The sequence below is a fragment of the Lepisma saccharinum genome, chromosome 3, assembly GCF_977018435.1.
Source record: "Lepisma saccharinum chromosome 3, izLepSacc3.1, whole genome shotgun sequence".
Classification (NCBI taxonomy): Eukaryota; Metazoa; Arthropoda; class Insecta; order Zygentoma; family Lepismatidae; genus Lepisma; species Lepisma saccharinum.
Window position 1 is genome coordinate 109,583,999 of NC_139231.1, and position 27,631 is coordinate 109,611,629.

The 27,631-nt window shown below is 41.4% G+C and overlaps 1 protein-coding gene across 7 annotated transcripts in view; it reads right to left on the reverse strand.

Annotated features, from left to right (window-relative positions):
- Nucleotides 1-27,631, reverse strand: part of smash (smallish) — a 357,582-nt gene that overhangs the window by 49,564 nt on the left and 280,387 nt on the right. For 5 of the 7 annotated variants that reach the window (XM_083119143.1, XM_083119145.1, XM_083119150.1 and 2 more), the window contains one exon: nt 16,038-16,260. The exons of the other annotated variants lie outside the window; for them this stretch is intronic. In XM_083119143.1, the coding sequence (XP_082975269.1) occupies nt 16,038-16,184 (147 nt within the window). In that variant the 5' untranslated portion in view covers nt 16,185-16,260. The remainder of the gene's footprint in view (nt 1-16,037; nt 16,261-27,631) is intronic. 7 annotated transcript variants of the gene reach the window in all.

Genomic DNA, 27,631 nt, shown 5'->3' on the forward strand with positions numbered 1-27,631 from the left:
CACAATACGGATTCAGCGACAAAGAGACATTCAATCATCTATATATTTCTCTGGGGCAAAGGCTGTAGTGATAATCGGATATCCTCTTATTGTTGCGTGCATTCCTTGATAACATAGTCCTTACTAACACTTAAAAACACATCAAAGTATCAACCGAATGACAGCTGACTGAGTGCAGAATTCCTTTTTATGTAACTTTGTGACAATTACAAATGAAACTCGTAGCAACCTTGTACCAAAGTGGATTTCTGACTTTGAAACAATGAATCAGAACAGCGAACAGGTTGATACGGCTAATTACGATCATTTTACAAATTGAAAAATATGTTTCAGATTTATGGTGAAGGTTCAAATGAGAAATATTACACCATAAGCATCCTTCCCAGTGTGGAATCCCCCCTCCGTTCCCATGTCTTCGTCTTGTGGGCCTTGGTTGAGCAATGCAAGTTGTCAATCTTGTGCTTGAGAATTTAAATTATGTTTTATATGAAGCATGTAATATGGATTTCAGAAGAGAAAGAAAGGAAGGAAACTGAGGGGAAATAGTGAGAGATAGAGCAAGAAAAACAAGGACACAGCGGAAAAGAGTAGTAGTGAATATAACGGAAGAGTGACGAGGTGAAGAGAAAAGGAGAGATAAGAACGGTGAAGAGGAAAGTGGTGAAGACAAGGATAAGAGTGAGGAAAAGACGAAAAATGAAGACAAAAGAGTAACAGATGGAAGAGAAGAATTGTAGATAATGAAAGTAAGAAAGGGAAGACAAAATAACAAGAGGAAAGAGAAATTAGAGAAAGGAAGATGTGTGAGAGAAAAGAAAGTAAGAAATGAGAGAAAGGAAAAGAATGGGAGTAAAAAATAATTTTGAGGGACACACAGAGAAAATGCATATAAAACTTCGTAAGGGCCCAATATATCGAATTAGGCATATCTAACTGATACAAAAGAAAACAAAGCATTCCTAGTAATCAGAAGGCCATGGATTAAGTAAATCATTGATCCCAGATAAATGCACAATAAAATTTGCACCAAGTACATCGCATAACAAACTACGACAATGTTTAAGCCGTATCTATTAAGGATGCTGTGAAGAAGTTAGGTTTCCACGGCGAAAGTTTCGGCGAAATTAAACGAAAACACCAGAAATTATGATAACACACAAAGAAGAAAAGGAAAAAAAAAAGAAAGTCAACTCGGCCAGACACTTAGTCGCTTTCTTTGTTCTCGTATATCGCAACGTAAATTTACGAAGGTCATTTCATTTTAATAGGCTAGAGGGAAGAGCGGTTGGCGGCATCCTTTCATGTGGGCATCTCGCAAGTCCAAATGGGCCTTTCTTAAAAAATTAAAACGTCCAGATAAGAAAAGTGAATATTAAGAGATAATAGAATTAAGTAATCTCCCGTATCCACCTCCCATCTGCGGATTGCATTTCTTGTCAGCCTGTTTGTTTTTCTCCGCATCTTCCTATCTGTAGACAGTACTGTAGAACAAGAAAGGGAAGAAGCATCCCAGAAAAAGAAGGGAAATTCCAACATAAGACGTTTCATTTTTTAAGGTTAATTTACTTGTTCGGATTAAATCCTTCTGAAATGGTCTACAAAAAAGTTTTACATCTTAGAAAAAGGATGTGTTGGTCGTTTCCTTCGGAATACTCCCTCTTTTTTCCCCGCTGTTCTTCGTGTAATATATATGGGTAGGGAGAAGCATACAGCTTAAATGACCCGCAACACGGCAAGACTTGGTCTGAAATGCGGATGACCTTTCGTACAGAAAAACAAACCTTACAAAGAGATTTATCCCTCAACAAGCAACATATCTTCAAAAAACCAATGTAAATTCTCAATAGCTTTCCTTTTCCAGTAGACGAATTTTACCCTCTATTCCTCTTCACACATTACTTCTTCACTCTCTCTCCGGCTCCTCTCGAGTCCCTTATTGTCCTCTGTCTGTCTGGATGTTCCCGACAATGTACTCGTTATTGTTCTCGACTTGTACAATCAAGGGATCCCGGCAGTGGCGGCGAGGGGGCACTTGCCCCCCACTTTTTGCCACTTTTTGCCCCGCACTATGTTAAACCTTATCTACCAAGGGAAAATAAACTGCCCATGTCATCCCCCCAGTTTTGTAACCAAATCGCCGCTACTGGGTTCGATTCTCGGTGGGTGACATTCCACGGTTGTTGGGATCCTACTTAAAAGTGTAGGTGCAGTCTCGATTAGCCTATCTAAGCATAATGGACAATATCTCTCTCCTTGTTTGCCTCTCTGATATAGGTGTTCCTTGGCGGGGACAAGGGGGGCAAATGCCTTCCCCGCCATGTTCAGGTTCATCAAAATTTACAAGTTTTTCTTAACATCCTTGGACCTGAGAAACAAAGAAATGGAGATTTTCTAATGATTCCTCAAATGTAACAGTTATTTAGGACCTCCTTTCCCAAAGTTAAGCCTAAAGTTCCATTCTGCCCCCCAGCCCCCTTCAGGATTTTTTAAAAAATATTACAAGTTTTTGTTAACATCCTGAAACTTTAGAAACAAAGAAATAGATCTTTTATGATTCCTCAAATGTAACATTAAGCAAAATAGTCCTGAATGGTATTTCTAGCTAGCTCTAGCTCTCTCTCTCTCTCTCTCTCTCTCTCTCTCTCCCCACACACACTTCGTTTTTCTTCCTTCTTTGTCTCTCCCCCCTCTATTTAATTTTTGTGTCTATGTTTCTGTTTCTTCTCTCCCTTTCCTTCGTCGCTTTATCATTTCTACACTCTCTCTCTCTCTTCACTTCTTGAACGTCAAGGCCATTGATGAAACTTGTCTCTCAGACCACGGCTACTGTACGCCGAAGATTCATCTTTTTAAGTCCCCTAAATCAGAAAGCGCACACAAAGTTAAGGAATGTTGTTGACAAATATCCTAAAGTACAATGTCTTCAGAAACATCCAGTTGTTGACTGGCTGCGTACATGTTGCGAGGTACTCGGCCTGTGCTTTGTTGATGTTCTCCTGCTTCCTTTTTGTTCGAACAGAACCCTATACACGTATTTTTAGTGTAAGTCTCCGGGCTGGGGCAATTCGCAGACAACGGGAGCCGTGTAATAGGCTCAAACAAATCCTACGCTCACCAACAGCCAATTAGCAGTCTCGCACAGACTACCGAATTAGAATGCGCCATTGTTGGAGCGGCATTGCCTGTGCTGACATCTTGAACTTGGCATTGGCTCCTGAAATAGCTTTGTTGCGTGTGCACGGGAGTTGGTGAAACGAAAAAGGCTGTGTTTCTCTTGGGGATTAACTCGCTAGAGACATGGAACATTGTTTAAGAAGCATCATCGTCCTGGGAAAAGTTCTATGCACGTAGCCTCGTCTACAGACTCCCTCGCGGGTGCAATATATTGGAAAATAGGAAACTTTGTTTCGCACAAGATAAAAAATTTGTTTCACTAGAAAGTTCAGTAGGTCTTTGTCATTGTTCTACCAAACCGACTTACATAGTACATCTCCTGTATGTGCCAAATCTAAAGGTAAAATTGGTTTGGTTCAGTTTCTGAGAAGCACGAACAAAAACAGATGGCAGCATTTCCCATATTTGGTGATTTTGACTGCATTATTTTGGAACTATAAACAAATGGACCGAATTTGGTCAGAACCACAAACAAAATTGAGATAGTGATTTGTTTGTGCCACATTTAAGCAAATTTTCAGTCATGTGTTCATTCGAAACGTTTTCTCCGCAGAGGACTTTTTTGTATTTGATTATTAAAAAAGTAAACAAGAAATTGTCGACATTCATACTGCTTCGGTGCTGCATTCATTGATTTAGTTTATTTAGCGTCGTATTTCAGCCACACTGGTCTAATCGTGACCAAGAGGATGAATGGTGATAGCCATTCTCATCTTCAGGATTTAATCCGATTGAATAGATGACGAAACAATCACAAACATATACGGCACAAGTCCCACTGAAGTGAGGATTATACTGGCTGTGGGTTCAAACGCCAGAGCCTAAATAGTCTGCAAAAATCGAGTCCAGGACATGTTGATCTCGATTCTCGGGCTGGGTGATCTAAGGTCGGACTGCAAAAGGGCAATCGCAGTGAGTATAGGCGGCCGGAGAGTGTTGCTGATCATCTCGCCTCAAAAAAGCCTAGGTATATCGTGAATGTCTGGGGCCTCTACCTACACATTCCTGTGTGCCTTCGTGAAACTTTACCTCGTACAGATCTTTGGCAGGAATGGAAGCAAAAGAGAGATTTGTCCAGTGCATGGGGGCGGGGGGAGAAGACATGTGGTACTTAGCGATCCCCTTACGTGTGGTTCTGAAGCATGTACTCAATTTGGCACGTACAAAACGAATGCATAAGGTGCCAAGCAGGTAACGAGCGTTGAAAGATTCTAATTTCTGGAGTTAAACTAAACAGGAAAAGTCCAGCTGTCGCATCCGCAATTACTTGCTTCATTTCAGATGAAAATGGATCGACTCCAGCACTATCCGGGATAGTCTACCGCAATGACATGGCTGTTTGGTTTGACCAAACCCTGCGTTCGCAACATTGTAGATTTCATGTGGCAAACGAAACGCAGCTGGCTTGGACAGCTGTAGGAGGATGGTGCAGCTCAGTTTTGACTATGCACAGGAAGCTGCATCATCTGTGTGCGTGTATCGTGACCAAAACATCCTCATACGTGCGTCAGAGAGCACAACAGTGATCTCAACCTATTTAACTAGAAAATTTTCTCCCACGGAACACAAAGTTTCCCTTTTCTTAACGAAAATTTCCAATTTATTTATTAAAAAATTCTTCATTGCTCCATATCATACATTTGTAGTCAAAATACAAGTAATCATTTCTTTTAAACTGCTGTTACAAGGTGCCTGTATCACACATAAAAGAAGAAAAAAAATTCTGAAGGCAGAATTAAAAGAAGTCTTGAGTTGACAAGTCATTCTTAGAACGTGCAGTGGGATGCACAAGTATTTCTCGGCAAATTGCCCATGGCTATATTCATTAACGTTTGTTGTTTTAAGTTCACTTTATGTACAGAAATGCTAATCGGGACTGGACCTAGAGTTTAAAGTGGGATTCGAACCACTGTACCACGTGTCTCCAGCGGGTATCGAACCCGTGGCCCCTTGATTACAAGGCGACGACGTTACCACTACGCCATCGGGGAGGCTCAGAAATAAATGCTTACGTAGACTGGTGCAGATGTTGTCGGCAGCTTGTTTGGCGTTTTGTTTCAATCACTGAAGCTCTCGTTGGGTAAAACAAAGAATAAGCATGCTGATGGACAATTTGCTTGGCAATACTTATGCATCCCACTGTACAAGGTTATACTATAAAACGTTAACTACTCTCCTGAATACAATTTCTCTGCTAGAAGCTCAAATGACGTCAGAAACAAACAATACGAGACGCAATTCGAAATTTCCCTCCAGCTTGGATGGAAAAATTGCCTCTATTCCACTTACATTTTCCCTTTACAGGGGAAATATCCCTCACTGAACAAGTGAAAAATCCCTCCGCAAACAGATGGTGCGAAGCCAGTGAAACGGTATTACGTCATCACCCCGCACAGCTCTCGCTTGTCGCACAGGTTTGCATCACGTCCGTATTTACGGTAAATCCCGACCGTGCCGTCTAGATTGCACTGTACAGGGCGCCATCTTCAGTCGAGACCTTGCAACTGGTCCTGGTGCAGAAAGCACTAATTGTACACCGCGGAAGAAATTCGTGCAAGGCTGCGCAGGTGTGCGAACCGGGTTACGTAGCTGCGAAACCGCATGTACGTATGTGTGTTCCTCTCTCTACGCACCGCCGGCCAAGCAGAACCTCTCTGCCTGGTAATTGCGAGGGCGGGTTCAGGGCCGTCGAATCACGTTGCATCGCACGTAAACCACGACAGCAGATCTTGCATAGCAACGTGTGGAGAGGAGTTTTCTTCTGTCGACGTACATGTAATACACACAAACGAACTGTCTGTAACAGCGAGGGCAGGGAAGTTCAATGTGTAATATCTTTTCATTCGGGATGGTACTACTGGCACGATTCGAGACGAGACTGTGTCGAGATAATCTCGAAATAACAATGCTTGTTAAAACAATCCAGCACGTAAAACAACAAACACAACCCGTTTGAAATAAGTGTACGCCCAGCTGCTTCCATTTTTAATAATAGAGAACAGGCTCGCGGTACAACGAAACGTTTGCAAATATATAGAAAACAGTGTACGCAACCTACATGAATATTCTCCAAGAAGGAATTTACAAATTTAGTTTTTCAGCAAGCAAACATTTGGGGGGTTATTTTAAATTAAACATATTTATTGACCGTCCTGTAGCTGTGCGGGCGATTTTTTTTAAAAAAACTCACCTCCATTTGAGAAACCTCTTGGATATTCCAAAATATGGAAAATTACATACGCTTAAATTCCTTCTGGAGTTTCGCGATTAGTAAGTCTATTAAACTTTTGATAATATCTAGATAACGGTGACCGAAAACTACATGAAAATTCACGTCAATGCTCTAGAAGCAATTCTAGGCGTATATATTTTTTCATATTTTGGAATATCCAAGAGGTTTCAAGAATGGAGAGGAAAATTTGAAAACAACTCGCCGCCCATTCGGCTGCCAAAATTCTACGAGACGCGCGCAGGTTCGAGTCTCCTGGGGGAACCGTAACAGATTTTGTCTTAAGATTTCGTACAGGGTATGGGACCGATGGCCACCCACCATCGCGAGGAAATCGGGGAGCTACGAATGAGTAGCGTAATCCGGTTATAGAAAACCTACAAGAACGACCGGTGGTTCGGCGTGTTGACCACACGTCACACCGTTACTGGTTGGAGTGAGGCCGGCAGTCGGTAGGTAGGCACTGGGCCTCACGGGTTGTTACGCCACGTGTTATTATTTTATTGGCAGAAATTTAAAAACTAAACCACTTCCTTAAACCTATTTCTCTCATTATTTTATTTCGCTGTCCCGCCCCTGTAAACCCAACGTGACCACTAGGATCAATGATGATTGGATGAAATTAACGAGACCAAAGTTACTTCGGTACAACACTGGCTTTTGGTGTTTGGCGTCGCCACTTTTGGCTTGTGTAGACGACAGGAGCACTCATGCCCAAGCCGGTACTAGAATCATGAACCTTCCCTGGCAACATCGGGGTTCGACAACCCAAAATTGTTGTTATTGGCCAAACAGAATATGACCAATCTTGTGCGATCTTACAAATTGGTTCTAACACAAATGACTACGCAATCTAACCTTTCAATTCTTGAAGTTCAACTTTAAAAAATATTAGTTGGCCTTTGGATATTCTCGAAACGCTCCTGGAAAGATAGGCTTCACTACTAAACAACGCATCTCGTTGATGGAACAACTGTAAACCATATCAACGCGAGCACGTCGTACCCGTTGAAGTTTGGAATTCCTAAATAGAATTGTAAATTCATGCATTCCAGAGGTTCCGCCCCCTTTCCCCCTTTCCGCGGAGCAGCAGCTTCCTTGTCCAAGGCCGTTGCAAGAAGTTGTCATCGTGGTTTCCCGTCCGCCAACACACGACCATTCACTGACCACGTGGCTGCCATGAAATCCACTGTTCTGACGCCATGAACCGCCTGGCAATATGTCCAGAGATGAAAGGAAAAAAAAAACTTGCTCCTTCTCTACTTCGCAGTTTCCGAACGGTGGTCTGGGAGGAAAAAAAAAACAGAATATAATTTCTGATCACGTTCCTTTATTTCAAAAGTGAACTGTGGACGCGTCTTCCTAATGTGGTGATTGAGGAAACGAGGGAGTGGGTACGTATTGTCAGATTATTTAAACAAGGTGTTTATCTAGAATTATCCACCTAGGGATTTCTATACGTGAAGGCTCAGGGCTAACAACATTGTATAACGGGCTATGAAAGCCATGGATCCAACCGAGATAAAGCTACACATTTCGAAATATGATCTTAAAACATTTAATTCATGAATAGAAGATTGGATTAAAAGTAATTAATTCTTGCACCGGAGTGGCCTCCTAAATAAGACTTTATCGGAAACAGCATAAATACGTAATATGCAATACATACATGGTGTCAGGGTTAGATGTGTACAAAAATAACTGTTTATAATGCGAAAACAACTCCTTATATTGTCTCGTAGTCAAGCTTAGTAGATACATCATCGACCCCAGATTTCAGTAGTCCACTTTGTGAAAGTGGTCGGCCCCCCTATCCCTCGTTTCTATCCGGCCCTCTGGATTACTTCCTACTTTCATCCCTCAATCTCTCCTTTCACCTCACCCTGGGTGCCAAGCGAGCAGATTATATTTGTGCCGGAATTACAAAAAGGGGGGGTTTCACATAACAATTTATATTTGTATGTCCCTGGTTCGTTTACGCATATACAGCAAGTGAATATACAGGTTGTTAAATGGACAGTACCGTAGTTCTTGAAATTATTACATTCTCGTAGGATATATTGGTTTATTATACGTAGTTATATATATACATATTTTACAGAGCGTTTCCATGAGTGTCTTGCATAGACCAAATTACCAAATCTCTAAATCAATATATTTGCGCACCTATGGCATAACCATCGGCACTTCCCTTACCACCGAGTTAGCAAAACTATCTCGGTGGGCCTATCCTCAGCTTAAATGATATTCCGTTACAAATGCGTTTCCTTACGCCTTCTCTCTTTCTTTTGGGCATCAATTAATCAAATACGGAAATATCCACATAATCAAAGCTTTTTCTAAAAGGGGACTTGGGACAGCAACAGGGGCTGGCATAACCAGATGCTACATTATTATATCCAGTTTAGCCACCATAAGTGGACTAAACTTGAGGAGACGTTCCTCTTTCGCCGATCAATGGGGAAACACTGTTTTTTTGCTAAAGCCCACTGGCCTTTTTTATAGCCGGGGTAAACGTCCGTGGACGTGGACCCCGTAGCGTTGGAAAATTCCACTACAACGGTCTTTTGAAAGACTGCTAGCTCCCCCAACCGGGGAGGTAAAAAACAGGGGAATCTAACATCCAGCAAAGCACAATCCAATAATATACACTTACATGCAATAATAACATAAAAATACACTCATGGCAACATATTATTTAACCCTACACCTCGTAGCTGGCCAGCAATTAATTATTACAATATACCAAAACCAGTAATGGTCAATCCGACCGTTACATAGTTCCCCCCTTCAAGAGGAACAAGAAAAAACAATACACTCAAAACAAGATTACCATATTTACAAAATCATCCAACACAATTACATAATACCCACTAAAGTATTCAACTGTTCTCAGAGTATCTGAAAAAATGAAATAGTCACTAGTTCATTCACTTTATCACATTGTCCACAATGTTCACAGATTCACCAAGTTTCCTCTTCCTTGTGAAGTCCGCCACTGAAGTATCCTCTCTCGCTGTCTTCCTGGCATCATCTTCCTTGAAGTTGGTTTTCTCTGGTTCCTGGTTCGACTCCTGACCGAGTCCTTGGCTTCGACTCCTGACCGAGTCCCTGGTTTGACTCCCGACTGAGTCCCTGGTTTGACTCCCGACTGAGTCCCTGGTTTGACTCCCGACTGAGTTCCTGGTTTGACTCCCAACTGAGTCCCTGGTTTGACTCTCAACCGAGTCCTTGGTTCGACTCTCGAACCTAAATTCGCAATGTGTCTTTCTGTTTACAACTTGGAGACACGCAAATAAATAAACAGTGTTGTGAAAATGAAGAAAATGGGAGTAAGTTATATACAAATGATAACTAAATAAAAAAATCAGAAATAAAAGAAGATCCGCGGTCGGCTATTATGACAGCTGGGATTGCTGGCTAGGCGGCCCGACGGTAGTCTTCCTAACCCTCATTAGGAGTTGTCGCGTGGCTCCCCTTGGCTGTTTTCTGTCCCTCCACCTCGCAGCAAAAGCTGGTGGTTTATGGCTGGACAACTGGCCTGGTTCACCTTCCACAATCGGACAATCCTTCCCATTCTTTGCCCTGAAAGTATCTTCTTTAATCCTTCCAGACATTAAACATGGACCTGAGTTTTCTGTTTCAAGTTCACCATTAACGCCACGCAATCTGCCAGATATAGTGTGCTCTTTCAGCCACACCTTGTCTCCGATGCGAAATTTACATGGCTTACGTTTGATCTCGTTCTCTTCATCCTGGAACACCTGAAGTAAGGCTGGGCTCGTTTTCTTATATTTCGGTCTCACTTCTTTCTTCATTTCGCTGGAAACAGTACAGGGAACGCAACTTCTGACGTAGCGAGCGATATCTCGTGTCATTCCAAGCCACGAATATTTCTCCCTGACTTTCGACAAAGTTTTCCGCTTCCCATTGTGTCCTGCAAATTCAGAATCGTGATGCGACGTCAATATTTGAGATTTCAAACTCAACGGGACCCATATCTTGGCTGTTCCCTTAGATTCTTGCTTGCAGTCTATCCTCCTGCACAAAACTCCCTCCTCATCCAAAAACGACTGATTGGCCAACTTAGCAACTTTCTCCTTATACTTCCTACTTCCAGAGAAATGCTTTCCCTTCAGTTGTTTCATTATATGAGATAACAAACTGTCTCTCATTTGCTCTGAAACAAGCGATGAAGTTTTTTGTAGCCTCTCAGAAACCAGTAATTCATCATTTTCATTGTCCTCTAAAGCAAAAGGCAACAATGATAATGAATGGTTCTTCCTGTCCGTAGAAATGGAATTTTTTCGAGGAAATTTGCATTCCCTTTTTATTCCCTTCCTCCGTTTTCTCTTCACCTCTTTCGAGATTTTCAGAGAGCATAATGCACCAGCGTTTGCAGTCTTCTGAACTTCGAGTCCTTGGGAATCCACTAATTGGCCCGTATCCTCATTCGTAGACTTCCCGCTATTCTCTTGTGCATGTGTGTTGCATCCATCCAGGCTCGAGGGATCTGACGAGTTATTCCTTTCCTGTACCACGTTATTTCTCTGCATAACTGTAACAGCGAATTCTCGTTTACATGCACGCTTCGAGAACGTGTAAATCACGTCGCTATCCTTGAACGACCATCCGTTCTGCTCAATGTGCAAAATTATCCCACTCTGCTTCAAAAAATCCCTTCCAACGATTATGTCACGGAAACAATTCTCAAGGATGATAAATTTATGCTTAAATTTCATGTTATTAATAGAAACAGTAGCATACATCTCGCCAACTGATGTAACGCTGCCCACAGCTAGTGAAATGTTCCATTTTCTCGTCTTCATGAATTTATTCCCATCCCTCTCTAATAACTTGGCTGTTTCCAAACTTAGCGTAGAAGCTGAAGCTCCCGTATCTGCAAATAATACAAAGCGTTTGTTGTTAATGTTACATTGAATGAGAGGTTCGAGGTCTTGCTGAAAACAGCCTTCTCCATTCAAAAAACGGCCTTTGTTTCTGCGTTTCCTCCCGGCGGGTGACAGAATGTTTATTTGGGGACGCAGCTGACCTCCCTTTTTAGGGGGTTGTCTCCTTTTATTGGTCTGTTGACATTCTTGAAGTTTATGGCCCTCACAACGGCAGCCCCAACAAATTAACTTTGCAGAATTTTTATTGGCCCCCGCTTGTCCAAAAGTTGCATCAAAAGAGGGTCTCTTGTGCCCTACGGTCGCGTCACCGCCAATGCCCCTTCTTGGTAAAACGGTTGTTTCACAGCCCTTGATCCTTTTTCCTAAACCTGGATTGAGAGAGCATAAGGGTAGCTGGTCACTCTCGGTTCCTCCCTCGCTTGTCCTCGCGGACAAAGCCATATGTTTTACCCCTGTTCTTCGCGAGGTGTCCTCTTCAGTGTTGCAAACTTCAGAAAAAGATAATTCCGTCTCACCGGCGAGCGGTGAATAATAAAGCCTTTCTGAATACAACCTTCTCTGAACAATGGCTGCTTCAGATTCCAATTCCTTCAAAGTCTGAAATTGCATTCCATACAAATGCCTTCGGAAACTAGGGTGTGCATGAGATAGAATATGTTCTATTACTTCACATTCGTCTGTCTCTTTTTGCCTCATAGAAAACAGTTTCCTCATTCGACGAATAAACAAAACCAGAGATTCTTCGCTCATTTGGAAGCGATTCAGAATCAAACGTTCGATCTCATTCTTATAATCTACAGAATAATATTCTTCTAAAAAAGAATTTTCAAAGCTCTTGAAATCATCAAACGGGCGTGAAAATCTAAACCAATCCCCTGCAGCCCTCCTTAGCGAAAACGGAAGAATCTTGTCAAACAATGACTTCTCCGAAATGCCCATGACATCTTTATAATTCCGCAACTCCTGCAAATAATCATGCGGCGAAATCTTGTCATCGCTCCCCGTGAAGACTGGAATCGGTAAATTTGACTTATCGAGAATTTTCTGAACCTTTTTCTCCTCTTCCTTAGCACTCTGCTGTTCAGTGCGAGATAAAGCAAGATTATTTAATTCCCTAATAATTTCCTCCTGAGATTTATCGCTTATATCCTGATTACCCAATAGCTGTCCAAGCAAATCTCTATCAATTTGTACTGCCATTTTTTCTACTTTACTTTTTCCACTACGTAATAACATTCACTTCTGTACGATCTTCGTTGTAAAAATTAAAAAATCTATCCGTCCGTCAGTCCGTCTATCTTTCAAACCTATAGACCTGACGACAATTTATACAACAAGATATATCCTGGACAATAGAGCCCCCATATGTGAAAGTGGTCGGCCCCCCTATCCCTCGTTTCTATCCGGCCCTCTGGATTACTTCCTACTTTCATCCCTCAATCTCTCCTTTCACCTCACCCTGGGTGCCAAGCGAGCAGATTATATTTGTGCCGGAATTACAAAAAGGGGGGGTTTCACATAACAATTTATATTTGTATGTCCCTGGTTCGTTTACGCATATACAGCAAGTGAATATACAGGTTGTTAAATGGACAGTACCGTAGTTCTTGAAATTATTACATTCTCGTAGGATATATTGGTTTATTATACGTAGTTATATATATACATATTTTACAGAGCGTTTCCATGAGTGTCTTGCATAGACCAAATTACCAAATCTCTAAATCAATATATTTGCGCACCTATGGCATAACCATCGGCACTTCCCTTACCACCGAGTTAGCAAAACTATCTCGGTGGGCCTATCCTCAGCTTAAATGATATTCCGTTACAAATGCGTTTCCTTACGCCTTCTCTCTTTCTTTTGGGCATCAATTAATCAAATACGGAAATATCCACATAATCAAAGCTTTTTCTAAAAGGGGACTTGGGACAGCAACAGGGGCTGGCATAACCAGATGCTACATTATTATATCCAGTTTAGCCACCATAAGTGGACTAAACTTGAGGAGACGTTCCTCTTTCGTCGATCAATGGGGAAACACTGTTTTTTTGCTAAAGCCCACTGGCCTTTTTTATAGCCGGGGTAAACGTCCGTGGACGTGGACCCCGTAGCGTTGGAAAATTCCACTACAACGGTCTTTTGAAAGACTGCTAGCTCCCCCAACCGGGGAGGTAAAAAACAGGGGAATCTAACATCCAGCAAAGCACAATCCAATAATATACACTTACATGCAATAATAACATAAAAATACACTCATGGCAACATATTATTTAACCCTACACCTCGTAGCTGGCCAGCAATTAATTATTACAATATACCAAAACCAGTAATGGTCAATCCGACCGTTACAACTTGTACAGTCAACGGCTAACATAATGGTAAGCAAATTGTCCAACACTATTTTCATTACTTTTCTATTCTACATCCTGTGTTGTTTTAAGGAACGAAACTACGTTGGTTCGAAGCACGCATTGTTCTCTCTGAATATTGACCTCATTATTTCAATTAATTGTCATCACATTGTGTAATTCAGACCGAATGAAAATGGTGGTGGACAATTCGCCTACTGTTTCTTTCGCCGTTGGGTGTACGACCAATCGTGCTGTTGAGTTACGCATGCGCGGAAACTGCCTGGCCACCGAGATCCCCAGATTTAACACCATTAGACTTTTTGCGTGGGTCTCTATTAAAATATATTGAGTACAAGAGGAAAGTTCACGATTTGGGTGATTTAAGACAACGTATCGTTGTGCTAATAACGTCTCAAATGCTGGTCGACACATGCCACGAGCTTCAGTATCGTTTGGGTACCTGTCGAGTTACAACGGTGCCCACATTGAGGTGTACCAGCGTACACACACAAAAAAAAGTTTCCGAGTTACTTCGTACAAAACGGGACAAGAAAGTTAATAAAACTTTACAGATGCTGAAACATGTGTGTTTATTTTTGTATATCTCTAGCGCGGACACCCTGTATGACCGACTCTGCTGTACTGCTACAGAATTTAAAATTCGGCTAGCAACAGTGCATACATTTACAATGGCATGTTTATTATTCTGATTAAACGATACATGATACAGAAGACACACTTAGATAAAAAAAACACATACTATAAATATATTCGTTATTTAAAAAATAAAGTAATGGAAATTTCCATAAGCGAACTCGATTTTTAAAAAAATACATATTTAGAACTAAATTTGAAAATTCAGGCGGCATGGCGAGTGGGCGCCCTGTATTTTTCTGCTCCTGCATATAGTAAAGACACATCATTCAACGTAGCTACGTACGTTGAAGTTGTGGGTCCTTCCTTCTATTATGAGCTGCACAGCAACGTCATGTGGGGCGGGGGGGGGGGATAACACAAGAACTAACACATAAGAAGCCACTATTTCTCAGAAGTCACGTGGTTTCGTTTACAATAACTTCGTCCTTTCAGTGGATGGAGAACAGTCAATAGTTCGATTCCAGATATCTGTCATAAATTCCACCCCAGAAACAAGCTCTTGACCTAAATGCTGGCGACCCGTGTGCAGCATGGGTCTTGAGACAACATTGCCAGCTCCACATTCGAGGCCTGCAGTTAAGCAATTAGGGCGAGTGAAAGGCTGCACAGACTCATGCTACTACCACTTTCTAAGACGAGGTGTGCCTTGCGACATCCGCAACAGTTCCTCAAAGAACATGGTTTCAAGATGCGGCTTTGTTTCTCTTGCCATTGTGTCCACTTCCAATTTTTCACGCTTTTTGGGTGGTTCCTTTGCAGACAATTGGCAATGTCTACAAAAAGAGTCTGCAGAATCCTCATTTGTTGACTAGTGGAGTCGGTGTCCGACGCAAAATATGCTGGCATTGTTCTTGCTTTCTGCGCCGTTCACGAATTGGGTTTCAATTCGGCCAAGAATTCGAATCTGTTACGAAAGCTAACGTCCCAATGAGTAACGGTGCTCCTGCTTGCGGGGGGAGGGGTGCCATTTGTGGAGATGTAATCAGCACCATGCTCTGGCCGTGTTTACCCAGCCACCATTAGAGACGGGATGAACCCAGAGACGTTCCAGGATAAAATCCAAGGTGAAATCATCCACCATAGGAATCGAACCCAAGTTTCTCGCCTTGGAGTCGGGCGCCTTGCCACAGCGGCTTAATAATGATAAGAGAGAGGGAAAGAAAACGGGCGAAAGGGACAAAAAGCAAGAGCGAGTGAATAAGAGAGAACTAAAAGGAAAATAAAGAGAGAAAGAGTAAAAAATCAAGAAGGATAAGAGAGGGAAACATAATGGAGCAAAGAAGGTCAATAATGAATTGTAAATAGGTTAACAAGAATATTCTATGACATAGGAAGAAAGACACCGTAGCAGCAATCGCACACGGCACGGTGTGAGACACTGACGATCTGATGGTTACCGAGTTCTGCGCATGCGCCTTGTGTGTTTCTCTCACTGCATTACGGACACTATATTACCAACTTTGTAGTTGTTTTGTAAATTGTCACACATAACGGAAAGATGTCGCACTGCGCCTTGTCTGATCTACATCCTGAGCTGATTGTTTCGCTTAGCCGCATTGAGAATAAAAGTATTGAGACCTGGCTATCGCACAGGCCAACCAAACAGCCTTAAAAAGTGTACACTTTCGGTTATACGGTAGTGCATCGCAAGCTGTGCTCCCTACAGGGTTAATTGGACAGAACAACAGAACTTGTTGAGTTGCCCTTACCTGTCTCGAGTGCGAACCGCTGCTGCTGTTGCTGCGGTCGTCGAGGCTGTCGGTGGAGTTGCTGTTGCGTCTCTCCATGGGGCTGGCTGGGCCCGACTCACAGTACGGTTGCTCCAGCGCGGCCGAATAGCGGGTCGTCACAGGCATTCCGTCCCCCACGCAGCACAGCGCTTCAAACTCAGCTGACGGCCTTACACGGCCTAGCCGCCCATTCCTCCGGCCCCTGCAAAGATACAGAAGGAACGAACGGTCAGTCCACCAGAAGGAACGGTCAAGAACATTGTAAGAGACACTATACGTCTTACACTCAAAAGCAGCGTACTATATTTCTCGACCTTAATCAGCAGTGCGTGTTATGGTTAAGGTGTGTTAATACAAAGCCTGTAAATTCTAGTAGGTATTTATTAGACTAATACAAACGGACTCACGTGAAAGGATACTTCATACACTACATCTCAACATAAGTCTCCTCCCCTGTTCGGCGCTTCACGAGGTTCACGATGCCTGTCTCATAGAATCCTCGGACACAAGAAGCCAAAAATTACATAAAACAAATTAAATCAAATGTCAAATACCTGCAAATGAGACCCCGGCGAGATCCTTCTCGATTATTTTAACGTAACAATACCTCTGAACGGGGAAGCTTAGTTAATTTGCATTCATACAAAATGTGTATAACAAAATTAATCAATTTACAATAAGCTGTATAATTAGTAGAATTATTACGATACAGAAAGACTCGTTAATCTCTTAATGACAGAACAACATTACAAAAACGAAGAATGTGCTTAAATCTAACAGAACTCAAAGACAAATTATTATTTTATGACTGTGATTATTAATGAATACTGAGAGCATTTATATGTTTTATAATGCAGCTATAATGCTTATGTACCCTCACCGAAACGCCGAAATGGCATTGCCCGATTTTGATCGCCTCCAGGTTTCAAAGCCTCTGCACATACTTTTAGCCGTCACTCGGTACCCTGTATATAATTTTTATGAACAATTAGTATACAATAATTGTTTTCAGATGTCACTCATACAAAAATAGTTGTATCATGAGCGAAACGAGAAAGAAAATTTTAAAATTATTTCTTTGTAAACTGTCGACAATATTAATTTAATAGACCGCCAATACTTTCATGGGGAAGCACAGAGTTTACTCTTTTCCAGTTATGGTATATTTATTTGTTACGTGACTACCTGTTTACTTTGTGCACTTGTGAAATACATTCTTGGTTGCACATACAGTTACTCACAATGTTGTTCGTACAGATGAATTGTGAGAAGGAAAACAGAAAGCAAAAATTATAATAAGCTTAGTATATTAGGTATTCTCCCTACATGTAATTATAACACATACGGTGATTTATTTACAACTACTTGTTCACCCACAAATTTTATTAATAACGAAAAACATATATTTTAGTGTAAGCAAGCGTCACATTTCTGTTCGTACAGTTGCAATGAAAACAGAGAAACACACAAAAAAAATGTTACAAAATGGGACAGTTTAATAGCCAGATGCATAAACCTTGGCCTTAATAACTGCTTCGCATCTCCTGTGCATATAAGCGACCAAGGTCTTGCAGATGTCTGGGCTGATTCCCCCACCCCACCCCCCACTCTAAAGCCGTTTTCAGATCTTCTTTTTACTTGCACTCATGTTTATGGACACGTTTCTTCAAAAATGTCCATAAATGCTCAATCGGATTCGGATCTGAACTTGTGTTTTCAACTGCTTTGGTACATTCAAAATCAACCAGTCCATGTTGAGTTGAGCAGTATGTTAGCTGTCGTTATCCTGCTGGAACGTGAACACACGTCGCAACCCCATTTGCTGGGCACTTCTTTTTTCACGTTAGTCTTCAGGATATTATTATAGACATGTTTGTCCATGATTCCATCAATGACTTGCATTTTCCCAACTCCTTTAGTCGACATGCAGGCCCAGATCATAATGGATCCTCCATGTTTCACCGTACGCGTTGTATTGGCAGCATTGTCCTGCGTGTTTACCTTCCTCCACACTCTGGTCACACCATCCGATTCGTGCACGTTTATTTTGGTTTAATCGGGCAAGATCACGTTGTCCGAAAACTCCTGATCCTTATGTAAAAGCTCTTTAGCAATTCCGACTCTGTCGACCAACATTGTGAGTAACTGTATAATACTTACGCAGACACCTGATGGGGTGGCTGGCACAGCGCGCTACGATTCCTGGAGTCCCGGGTTCGAATTCCGTCCTGGGTAGAGGTATTCTTGTGTGCGTCTGAATCAATTTCATATCATCACTCATCTTCACGATTAGCCAAAAGTGGTGCAAATGCAACGCTAAATAACGAAAATACAATACAAATACAATGTAATATTGACACAGAAGAACGGAAGACATTTATAGCCCCATTGAGGAATTAAAGGGGTGGGGCAGAATGCGCATTGCTCTCTCAAAGTTGTCTTCTGTGCATTGAATTATTTCCAGTTAAATTAGTCCGTTTTTAGAGGATTCGTAGCGTCGAACCTTTAATAACCTCCATACCCTGTGAAAGTGACAGATCCGAGATGAGAACGAGATTTTACCAAAGCGGAGAGAGTACCAACTCTTGTCTCGTTCTCATATCGACAGCATTCCTGTTTGAACTCCTCAAATGGGTACAATACCTGTTGAGTTCTGGTAAATAAGTCAAAAGTAGTACAGGAATTAACCATTCTCCGGCGATAACATAAATGCAACCTGTGTAATTTTTCAGCGCAGCCAATGATTAAATTCCGGATACAAAAACTGGCGCCCTTGCAACTCACCGAGCAAGACAAAAGAATAAAACACAATTCCAAAGCGTTCCTTTTATTTTCTTGTAATCTTTACGCTTCACTGGTTCAAGCCGTGTTGGTGCAACTCAACGCTTCAAGGATGTAAGGTTTTTAAAGGTTGCCCCTCTCGCTCGACACATAAACGGAGCCTATGAGGTGTGCGACGGCGACCTTCAGGTACAAAAGAATGTGTTGTGGCTGAGGGGGAACAGGGGAAGCATTATTAACACGGTGTAAGGAAAAAGAGGGGAAATTCCTTAGGGAAAACCACGTGACCAACATATTTTCATTAGTTCCACTATGAGGATAATGGGTCTGTTGCCGCGATCAGCGAAGCATCTTGTGTGCTTTTAGAGATAAGTGCATGTACTGCCATCTCTTGTGAACATAAGAAAGCTCGTGTAGCGTCCAAAGAAAGACACGCATAGGTATGCACAGATTAATGTGTAAAATCCTATCAAGCATTCTGTATGCTTATGGGAATTGCATGGCGTCACATCCTATGAATGAAGACCACCAATCGAAAATCGAAATGAGATCGAGTTCCGAAAGTCTCGTCCGGTTTGAGACTTCAGTAAATAAAATATAAATATGAGAAGTTTTGACTTTTGATTACATATAATTGCAGCACTGCGCAGTTATGGCCAAGTAGCAGAGTCCTTCTGCAGATATTCCGTCCACTCTTGAACCCACCCGAACGAGTCTGTGGTGGTCATGGATCATCAGAAATCCAATGAATGTTTACACTCTACAAGATATGCTCCCGAGTTGCCTCCACAATTGGTGTAAAACAACACCTGATTGAGGGTAAAAGGTCTCCGTACTATACTGATCGCATTCCCACCTGGCGGCTGGGAAAGAACGTATAAGCGATCAGTTGAATTCTCTTCGACTGACATCGGGCATTTTCGGGTCACGCGGCACCGAAAGTTCCTGGCGGGACTAAACAAATGACCGTCGGATACACAACTGAATAAAAGTTGTACAATAGTACACAGAGCACGAAAAATTAGTACACAAAACACCGAAACACTGTACAAACAAGCTAATAAAAACAACCGAAAAAAACAGACGTACGCTTGGCAACATTGTAACGGGAGAGCGATGTTACCTCTACAGCTTTTACTTCGCAACTGAGGTTGTTGAGACTCATCGAGGCACACGCCCCCGAAGACGATTGGTGGACACCGAAAAGTAGGTCAGCCGCCAGTTGCGCCCGCGATCAGTTGCTTCAAAGCCAATGGTGCTGACCACCGATTCCACATTAACAGCAAAACAGTGTTCTGTTATTGTGTGTGTATTGTTTTGTTGGTTTTTGGCTGGTATTTTTGTAGGTTTTTCTTTGTTATATTGTCTATCTAGTATTTGATAAATAAGAGCCGAAATGGTCCAGTCGTTGGGCGTTTGACTGTTACACGAGCGAACATATTTGTTGGGGGATTTCATGTGGAAATTATTCCAATAATGCCTCTGCAAGGAACGAATTTACACACCCTCTAATAAAATGAGTACCTGAGGGTAATGGTGCCCGAGCGTGGTATTGATCACATCACCTTCACAAATGGCCGCAATTGTGTGTGTATGTGGTATTTTTTCGTATTGCCGATCTCTTCCATGGCGAGCCACGACGGCAAGGATTCAGGGTTCGAATCCCAGCCAGAGCATGACTGTTCTTTGCGAGTCTTCCTTCATCAAATCATCACTCATCCTCATCTCGAGCCAGAAGTGGCAGAAAAGCGAAGTAAAATAAATCAAATCAACCAATCTTTATAGTATTTGATAACTTCTCTGTGTAGCCAAACGAATTGATTTCTCCACTAACACGTCATCGCCCACATGACACTTTATATATAAAAAAAGAACATCAACCTCAGACATCGTCAGCTCTCCATTTGAGAAATTGAAACGGACATGATTCCAGATTTCCCTCGAACAAGCCTCCCTGCATCATACATCTCTGCCTGGTTCGATGAGATCTTCTTTGTCTGCCTCTCGGAGAGGGAGACCCTGAGGGATTCCCGGGACTAAAAAAGAAGCAGAAAAAAGGTCAGCCATTCCTTTCCTCCCTCCCCTTTCTCCCTGCGAAGGGAAGGCACCCCCGAAAGCCAAGACTCGAGATGAGGGAAGAAGGAATCTTCCCCTCAGCTGCTGGCAAGATGCTGCGGCGCCTTGGTACATCTCTTCTCAAAAGTCTCTATCGCGGAACACGGAAAAAGAACAAGACTGCAGCTACACGCCATGTCTTCTACTGAAGTACACTGCACGCCCAAGATTTTTAAAGGGAGGGGAGGGCTATGCCTTTTTTTAAAATTAGTCAGCCATTTATTTTGACATTTTCTCAATTTAATGTGCTTTTCCTTAGGAATACGTCACTGCCCAGAATCACAGCAGCCCATAGTCGCATGCAGCGTATGGGTAAGAAGAATGTCAGACCCCACCAAAGGATATCCAAGTTCCTTTTACGATGCAGTATCGACCTGTATTTTTCTCAGGCCCTGCTTTGCTTGAACTGTAGCCATATCTATAATATGCTGGAACTCTTAATATTTTTAATTATTTAAGTTTGTATGTTCTTGTGCATGTATGTTCAACACAAGTGAGAATCAATCAAAATCATCTCAAGTTAAATTTATATCAATGGCGGATTAACAGGGTTCAATCATCAACTCTTTAACCTCTGCAAACTTAATAAAAAATTAAAACGTATTTCAGAATTCTCTCCAGTAATAATATTTTAGTATAATTGCTTTACTAATTGATAAAAACCTGCAGAGTAGTGATTTTAGTTCTTCATAACAAAGACAAAATCTTCCATATATATGTTTGTTTACTTCATGTAAAATTAGTACTGCTTCTACTAAAAAGGCTTCTCCCCTAGTATTAGGTAGGACAAGGAAGCAAATAGTCACAACAAGTATAATTTTTAATAATCCATGAATCAATATATTTACCATGCACCAAAGTCTTTGGAGATCTAATCAAGAAACAATGACAACAAAAACTTTTTAAAAAAATCCGTATTTTGTACTTTTATTATTCAGCGTTACTTTTTTGTCACTTTGAATAATCGTGGCGATGAGGATGATTAATAATTAAAAATGAAATAGATGAAGACACTCACAAAAATGCCCAGGTAGGGACTTCAGGCCGGGACCTTCGATGGTGAGATCGCAAGTCGACCCTTAACGTGTTCGGTCACCAAGCAAGTTTTAAGACGCTGCAATGTCTTCAATTGGCCCAATTGTTTGCACATAACTAAGGGGAAAAGCGTGTTATGGGGATATAAAGCTAATTTTAGAGCTAAAATGGCCATAATTGGGCCTTTCAGAAGAATTTTACGGGGTGTTGAGAGAGAATTTGGGGTTGTGTGGACAAATGCATCCCGTTGAGCTCAAAGCCAAACTGATCATTTCAAAAATTGCTTCAATTTTGAACTCTGCCTAACCCCAAGGATATCGGACGTGAGAGAATTCTTCCACGTGCAGTCCCACAGATCTTCTCCCAAAACTCATCGTCAAGCGGAGTTGGAGGTCCATGAAATTCTCGACTTCTAAAACTTTAAACCCCTTCCTCCGTACCAAAAGAAATAAAACTTCCACTTGGAGCATGACGGAGAGGTCTGGAAAGACGCCAGGAATCCTATTTATGAGAATTTACTTCTGAGCCCGATGCAGAGTAACTTAATAAATTACGAGCTCGCGTAAGTTATCCTGAAGAATTCTCATGCGATGAAAGAATGTCTAATGGGGACAGGGAACAACATATGTGCTCCCACCAATTCGGGTTCTAGCGTTCTGAAGGGGGGAGAAAATTAGCAAAAAAAGGAGGGCCGCAGTTGGGCATCCTTTCCACCACCACACACACACAAGCGCTGAGGATGAGTGACGAGAGAAGAGATGCGGGGAATTGTGGGTAATGTTCATAAGGAATGCACTTCGGGCCTCATGGACCATGGATGTTGTTGTCAATTTACGACAGAGAAGATCAACGGTAGTAGGATAACATACAGCCTCTTGATGCAATTTTAACAAGGAAAATCGTGGAGAAAATATTTTTCTTAAATATGTTTCTAGATCCCACATTATATCTTGGGCATCCTGCATATATTTTGAACCCAACATTTCACACATTCAGCCGAAAAACACAGCCAAAATAACTTCTTCTGCGTTCAAGTTTGTAAAATAAATATAAAAACGGACCAAAAATAAGTTCATGTATTGCCATCAGCTCTTCAAGTTCTGCACTAGGCATTTCCTGTTGTAATTTCAACCAAAATCAGTTCTGTCAACTATTTTTACTGAAAATTACAATCCGACAACTATAGGAATATTTTCATTTTATAATATAAGGAGTCTGAAAATAGTGAGAACAAGTAATATGCATTATTTCTTTGGTAAAAGTTATTTTAAATTAGTTCTGTACAAGACGCAGACCACAGATGGCATTGTCACAGCATGACTAGGAATTCTAACATATTCATGAAGCTGCATTTTTTTGTTTTCGGTAAATGTTACAAAAATTTGAATTGAAATGGGAAGACATATCCTCCGAGGCAATGGCTATAGTCAGGTAATGATTTACCTGCCCCTCTGTCGATTTTTTGCCAAATTACATTGCTCTTCACCACAATTTTAACCTAACAAAAGGCAGGATGTTAAACTCGAACATGATATTAACTGTTCTTCCCTGACACTTATTTCTTTTCATGTTATATAAGAGAATGCGACCGTATCTATATTCAAATGTTGTACGGACTTACAATGGCAATAATATCAAAGAATGTTTACTGGTGGCAGCATATGCTTATAAGTGGATAACATGTGTTCAGGGTTTCTTCCGTCCGGAAATGACTGTTCCAAGTTTTCCCATCCGGAAAAGATGTATTACTTTTATTTTTCGTCCCGGAAGGATGTGTTCCAGATTTTTTCCATCCGGGAAAGATGTATTCAGAGGTTTTTTTCCGTCCGGGAAGAATGTGTTTCGAATTTCCTTTGTTCTGTTCAGGATTTTTTTCCGGACGGAAGGAAAATCCCCTTCTGTCCGGAAAAGATGTGTTCAGGATTTTCCTTCCGTCCGGAACGATTTGTTAAAAATTTTCCTTCCGTCCGGAAAAGATATGTTCAGGATTTTCCTTCCGTCCGGAAAAGATATGTTCAGAAGATATGTTCAGGATTTTCCTTCCGTTCGGAAAATATATGTTCTGGATTTTCCTTCCGTCCGGAACGATTTGTTAAAAATTTTCCTTCCGTCTGGAAAAGGTATGTTCATGATTTTCCTTCCGTCCGGAAAAGATATGTTCTGGATTTTCCTTCCGTCCGGAACGATTTGTTAAAAATTTTCCTTCCGTCTGGAAAAGGTATGTTCATGATTTTCCTTCCGTCCGGAAAATATATGTTCAGGATTTTCCTTCCGTCCGGAAAAGATATGTTCAGGATTTTCTTTCCGTCCGGAAAATATATGTTCAGAATTTTCCTTCCGTCCGGAAAATATATGTTCAGAATTTTCCTTCCGTCCGGAAAATATATGTTCTGGATTTTCCTTCCGTTCGCAAAAGATATGTTCAGCGTTTTCCTTCCGTCCGGAAAATATATATTCAGGGTTACCTTTCCGTCCGGAAAATATATGTTCAAGATTTTCCTTCCGTTGGGAAAAGATATGTTCAGGATTCTCCTTCGGACCGGGAAATGTGTGTTCAGGATTTTCCTTCCGTCCGGGAAAGATGTATTCAGAGATTTCTTTCCGTCCGAGAAAGATGTGTTCAGAGTTTTCTTTCCGTTCGGCAAAAAAAAGTCTTGAAGCTTTCTTCCGTTCGGGAAAAAATGTGTTCAGAGTTTTCTTTCCGTCCGAGAAGATGTGTTCCGGGTTTTCCCATCCGGAAAAATGTGTTCAGGGCTTCTCTGGACCGGGAAGAATGAGTTCCGGGTTGAGATGATGAAAAGTTGGTCACCCTAGCCCTACAAGGCGGGTTCTTGTCTGTCGGGGCATTATCTTCGTGGACATTTACAAATATGGAGCGTCTTTTTCTCCCGTTCGCCACCACTCGCCACGTAAGCATTCCACCCCTTGGACCGCTGAGAGTCAAGGTCGACTGGTCAGGCAGACGGGCCTTTGAGGGTCGCCTCGCCTAGGGCAAGGACGCGGCACCGCTAGGAAACATAAGGATATGTAGCCACTCCCCAAAGTCAGGTGACTCCTCCGCTGAAGCGTTGCTTCGTATACAGCCAGGGTTTCTAGCTGATTCTACGCCCCCTTGGAAATTCTGCGGAGGCCACCGTTCCTTTCAAGTTACAAACAAGCACAAAGATTATTATTTTTATTGTTAATATCAGAATAACCAAAGTGAAAATGCGTTAAATCGAAAATTCAATGTAAAATGCAGGAACCAGTTTTCATTTTCATATTGTACCATTTAATTTAAAGGATAAATGGTTCAACAATAATTTCAAAAATCAAGTCTTATGTGAGAGGTCAAACAACAAACTTTACGAAAATAAATTATCCTAACTTTCAAAGCTTTTTTCCTGGACGAGGTGCGTAAAAGCAAATAACAAAATAGAATAGTTATGCATGTCTCTACATTAACTGTATGAAATGTAAATAATAATAATAATAATAATAATGTTCACTATGTGGTGGATAGAGAAGAAGAATCTCCTCATGGACGTAATAATAATAAATTTGGAAGTAAAGTGGTTTATTTTTATTACTTTATATCGATTATTGTACAATAACCATAACCAGGATGATGATAATAATAATTATTATTAATATTATTTCTAGGGCTGATCCGATAGTGGTATCGGTATCAGAGAGTATCGGTTGGAATTCATCTACCGATACCAGTCGATACTTTTCCGGTATTATGGTCTTTCACGGGGTCCGCAAAAATGCCGCGCACCACTTTCGCGGAATCTAATTATCCTGGAAATTATGCCAAATTCAAATTTTCTTTTTATTTCGCACCAATTTTGCACAAGAAACTATATGTTGTGGTTACAATATATCTGTTCTACCATTCTGATGCAATTCTTGAATATTCTGAAGGAAATTTCTTGGTTAATTGATGCATATAATTGGAGAATATTTACACACCAATATTAATCAATACCTTGAACAAATTTTAATTTTTGCAATTTTCTAGTATCAGTATCGGTGAGAATCGGTAAGAGTATCGGCATCGGTTCAAAGTGGTATCGGCTCAGCCCTAATGTATTTCTGCTATTGAACTTTTCTCAATAAGTTGGTCCACCCCTACAAAAATTTCTGGTTACACCCATGGGTAACAGGGTAAGTTAATTTTGTTGTTAGGTATTGCACTTTTCAACAGTGTACCTGATATTAATCATTTTCAGTTTATGCTGTTCATTCAGTAACTACAGGGTGGTCCAAAGAAAGGTAACCGAACACATAAGGTAACGGTTCTATATTTCGGTTCTCTTTTTTTGAATTGATGTTTTCTAATGATTTACTAACTGTAATAATGGTAATAGCCAACGAGAGGTAATTTATGAAGTAGACTTAAATGTTTCAAACATGAAGGAAAAAATAGACAAAAAGGGAAATTTTGCACATGTTTTTAGGCTGGCTTTAGACGGAAGCATTTCATTTAACATTTCTTGCTAGCATAAATGCTTCCAAAAACCTTATAGCAGATAGTACTTTACACGAAAGCATTTCATGGAACATTTCGGTTAGCTTTAGCGATTACAATTACATACAGCACGAAAGGCACATCAGCCCTGTCTAGTTCACTACAATTTTTGACTCTCTTTGCGTCCAGTTGGTTCCACGGTGCACCACCGAGTCGTCTTAGTTCGTTGATTTGGAGTCAAGTAGTGTACTTGGTGTCTGCACTACCTTCCGGACCGGTGTAAGTGTGGTGTATGGTCACGTGGTGCGTGCTAACTAATCAAATGGCCGTTTAAAGCAGCAGACAGGCATTTGTTGAATCTTCTGAACTTGAACACCGCTTTCCGTCTAGTTGGTTGAACGTCATTTCCTTGCACCACCCTGACACTGGATACACCTGCACTGCACCGAGTGTCAAAAAGTGCAGCCAACCAGACGGGGCTATGGACTTACACTATCTATGATGAGTGCACTGTGAAACAACTAAAATATTCTTCCATGCGTGTACAGGAAACGTTATTATATGTATTTAAGCAGGCCATTCTTTTGTACCTAAAAACATTTAATAGGAGACGTTAATCTTCTCGGTTGAATAGTTATCGTCTTTTAAAAATGTGAAGTGATATGTTGTTTACATCTCACGTGGCCGCCTAGAGGTCGCTTCTGATTGGTTATACTACGAAAAATGCTACGGAATTAGGACGGGTCCTATTCTTGAGTAATGCCATGAAATATGGCATAAGATTTTTCACTTTCCACGGTAGCTTTTTAGTCATGGCATAAACGTTAAGGAAAATGATTTCGTCTAAACCGAGTCTTACACTGTGGCAACACAGTAGTACTCAATGCTAACTGTTCATAGCATTAAGAAAATGAGCACCTTGTACTAGTTTAAAGAAAACTAAAAGTAGATTCTGGGCTTACCCAAAACTGCTGCCAAGGCCTGGTAGGAAACCGCCAGGAAGCCGAAGGATAAATATTTGCGCCTCCCGTCCGCTGGGAGAATGCAGGCTGTGTGAGAGACATGCCCTTGCCCTGCTACTGCAACCCCCTCAATGTCATCTGCCGGAGCAGGTAGGAAACAGCTGAGTTATGCAATGGGATTTACTAGTTTTCGCCGCATTCTTTTGTCGGGGTTGGGGAGCCGCGTG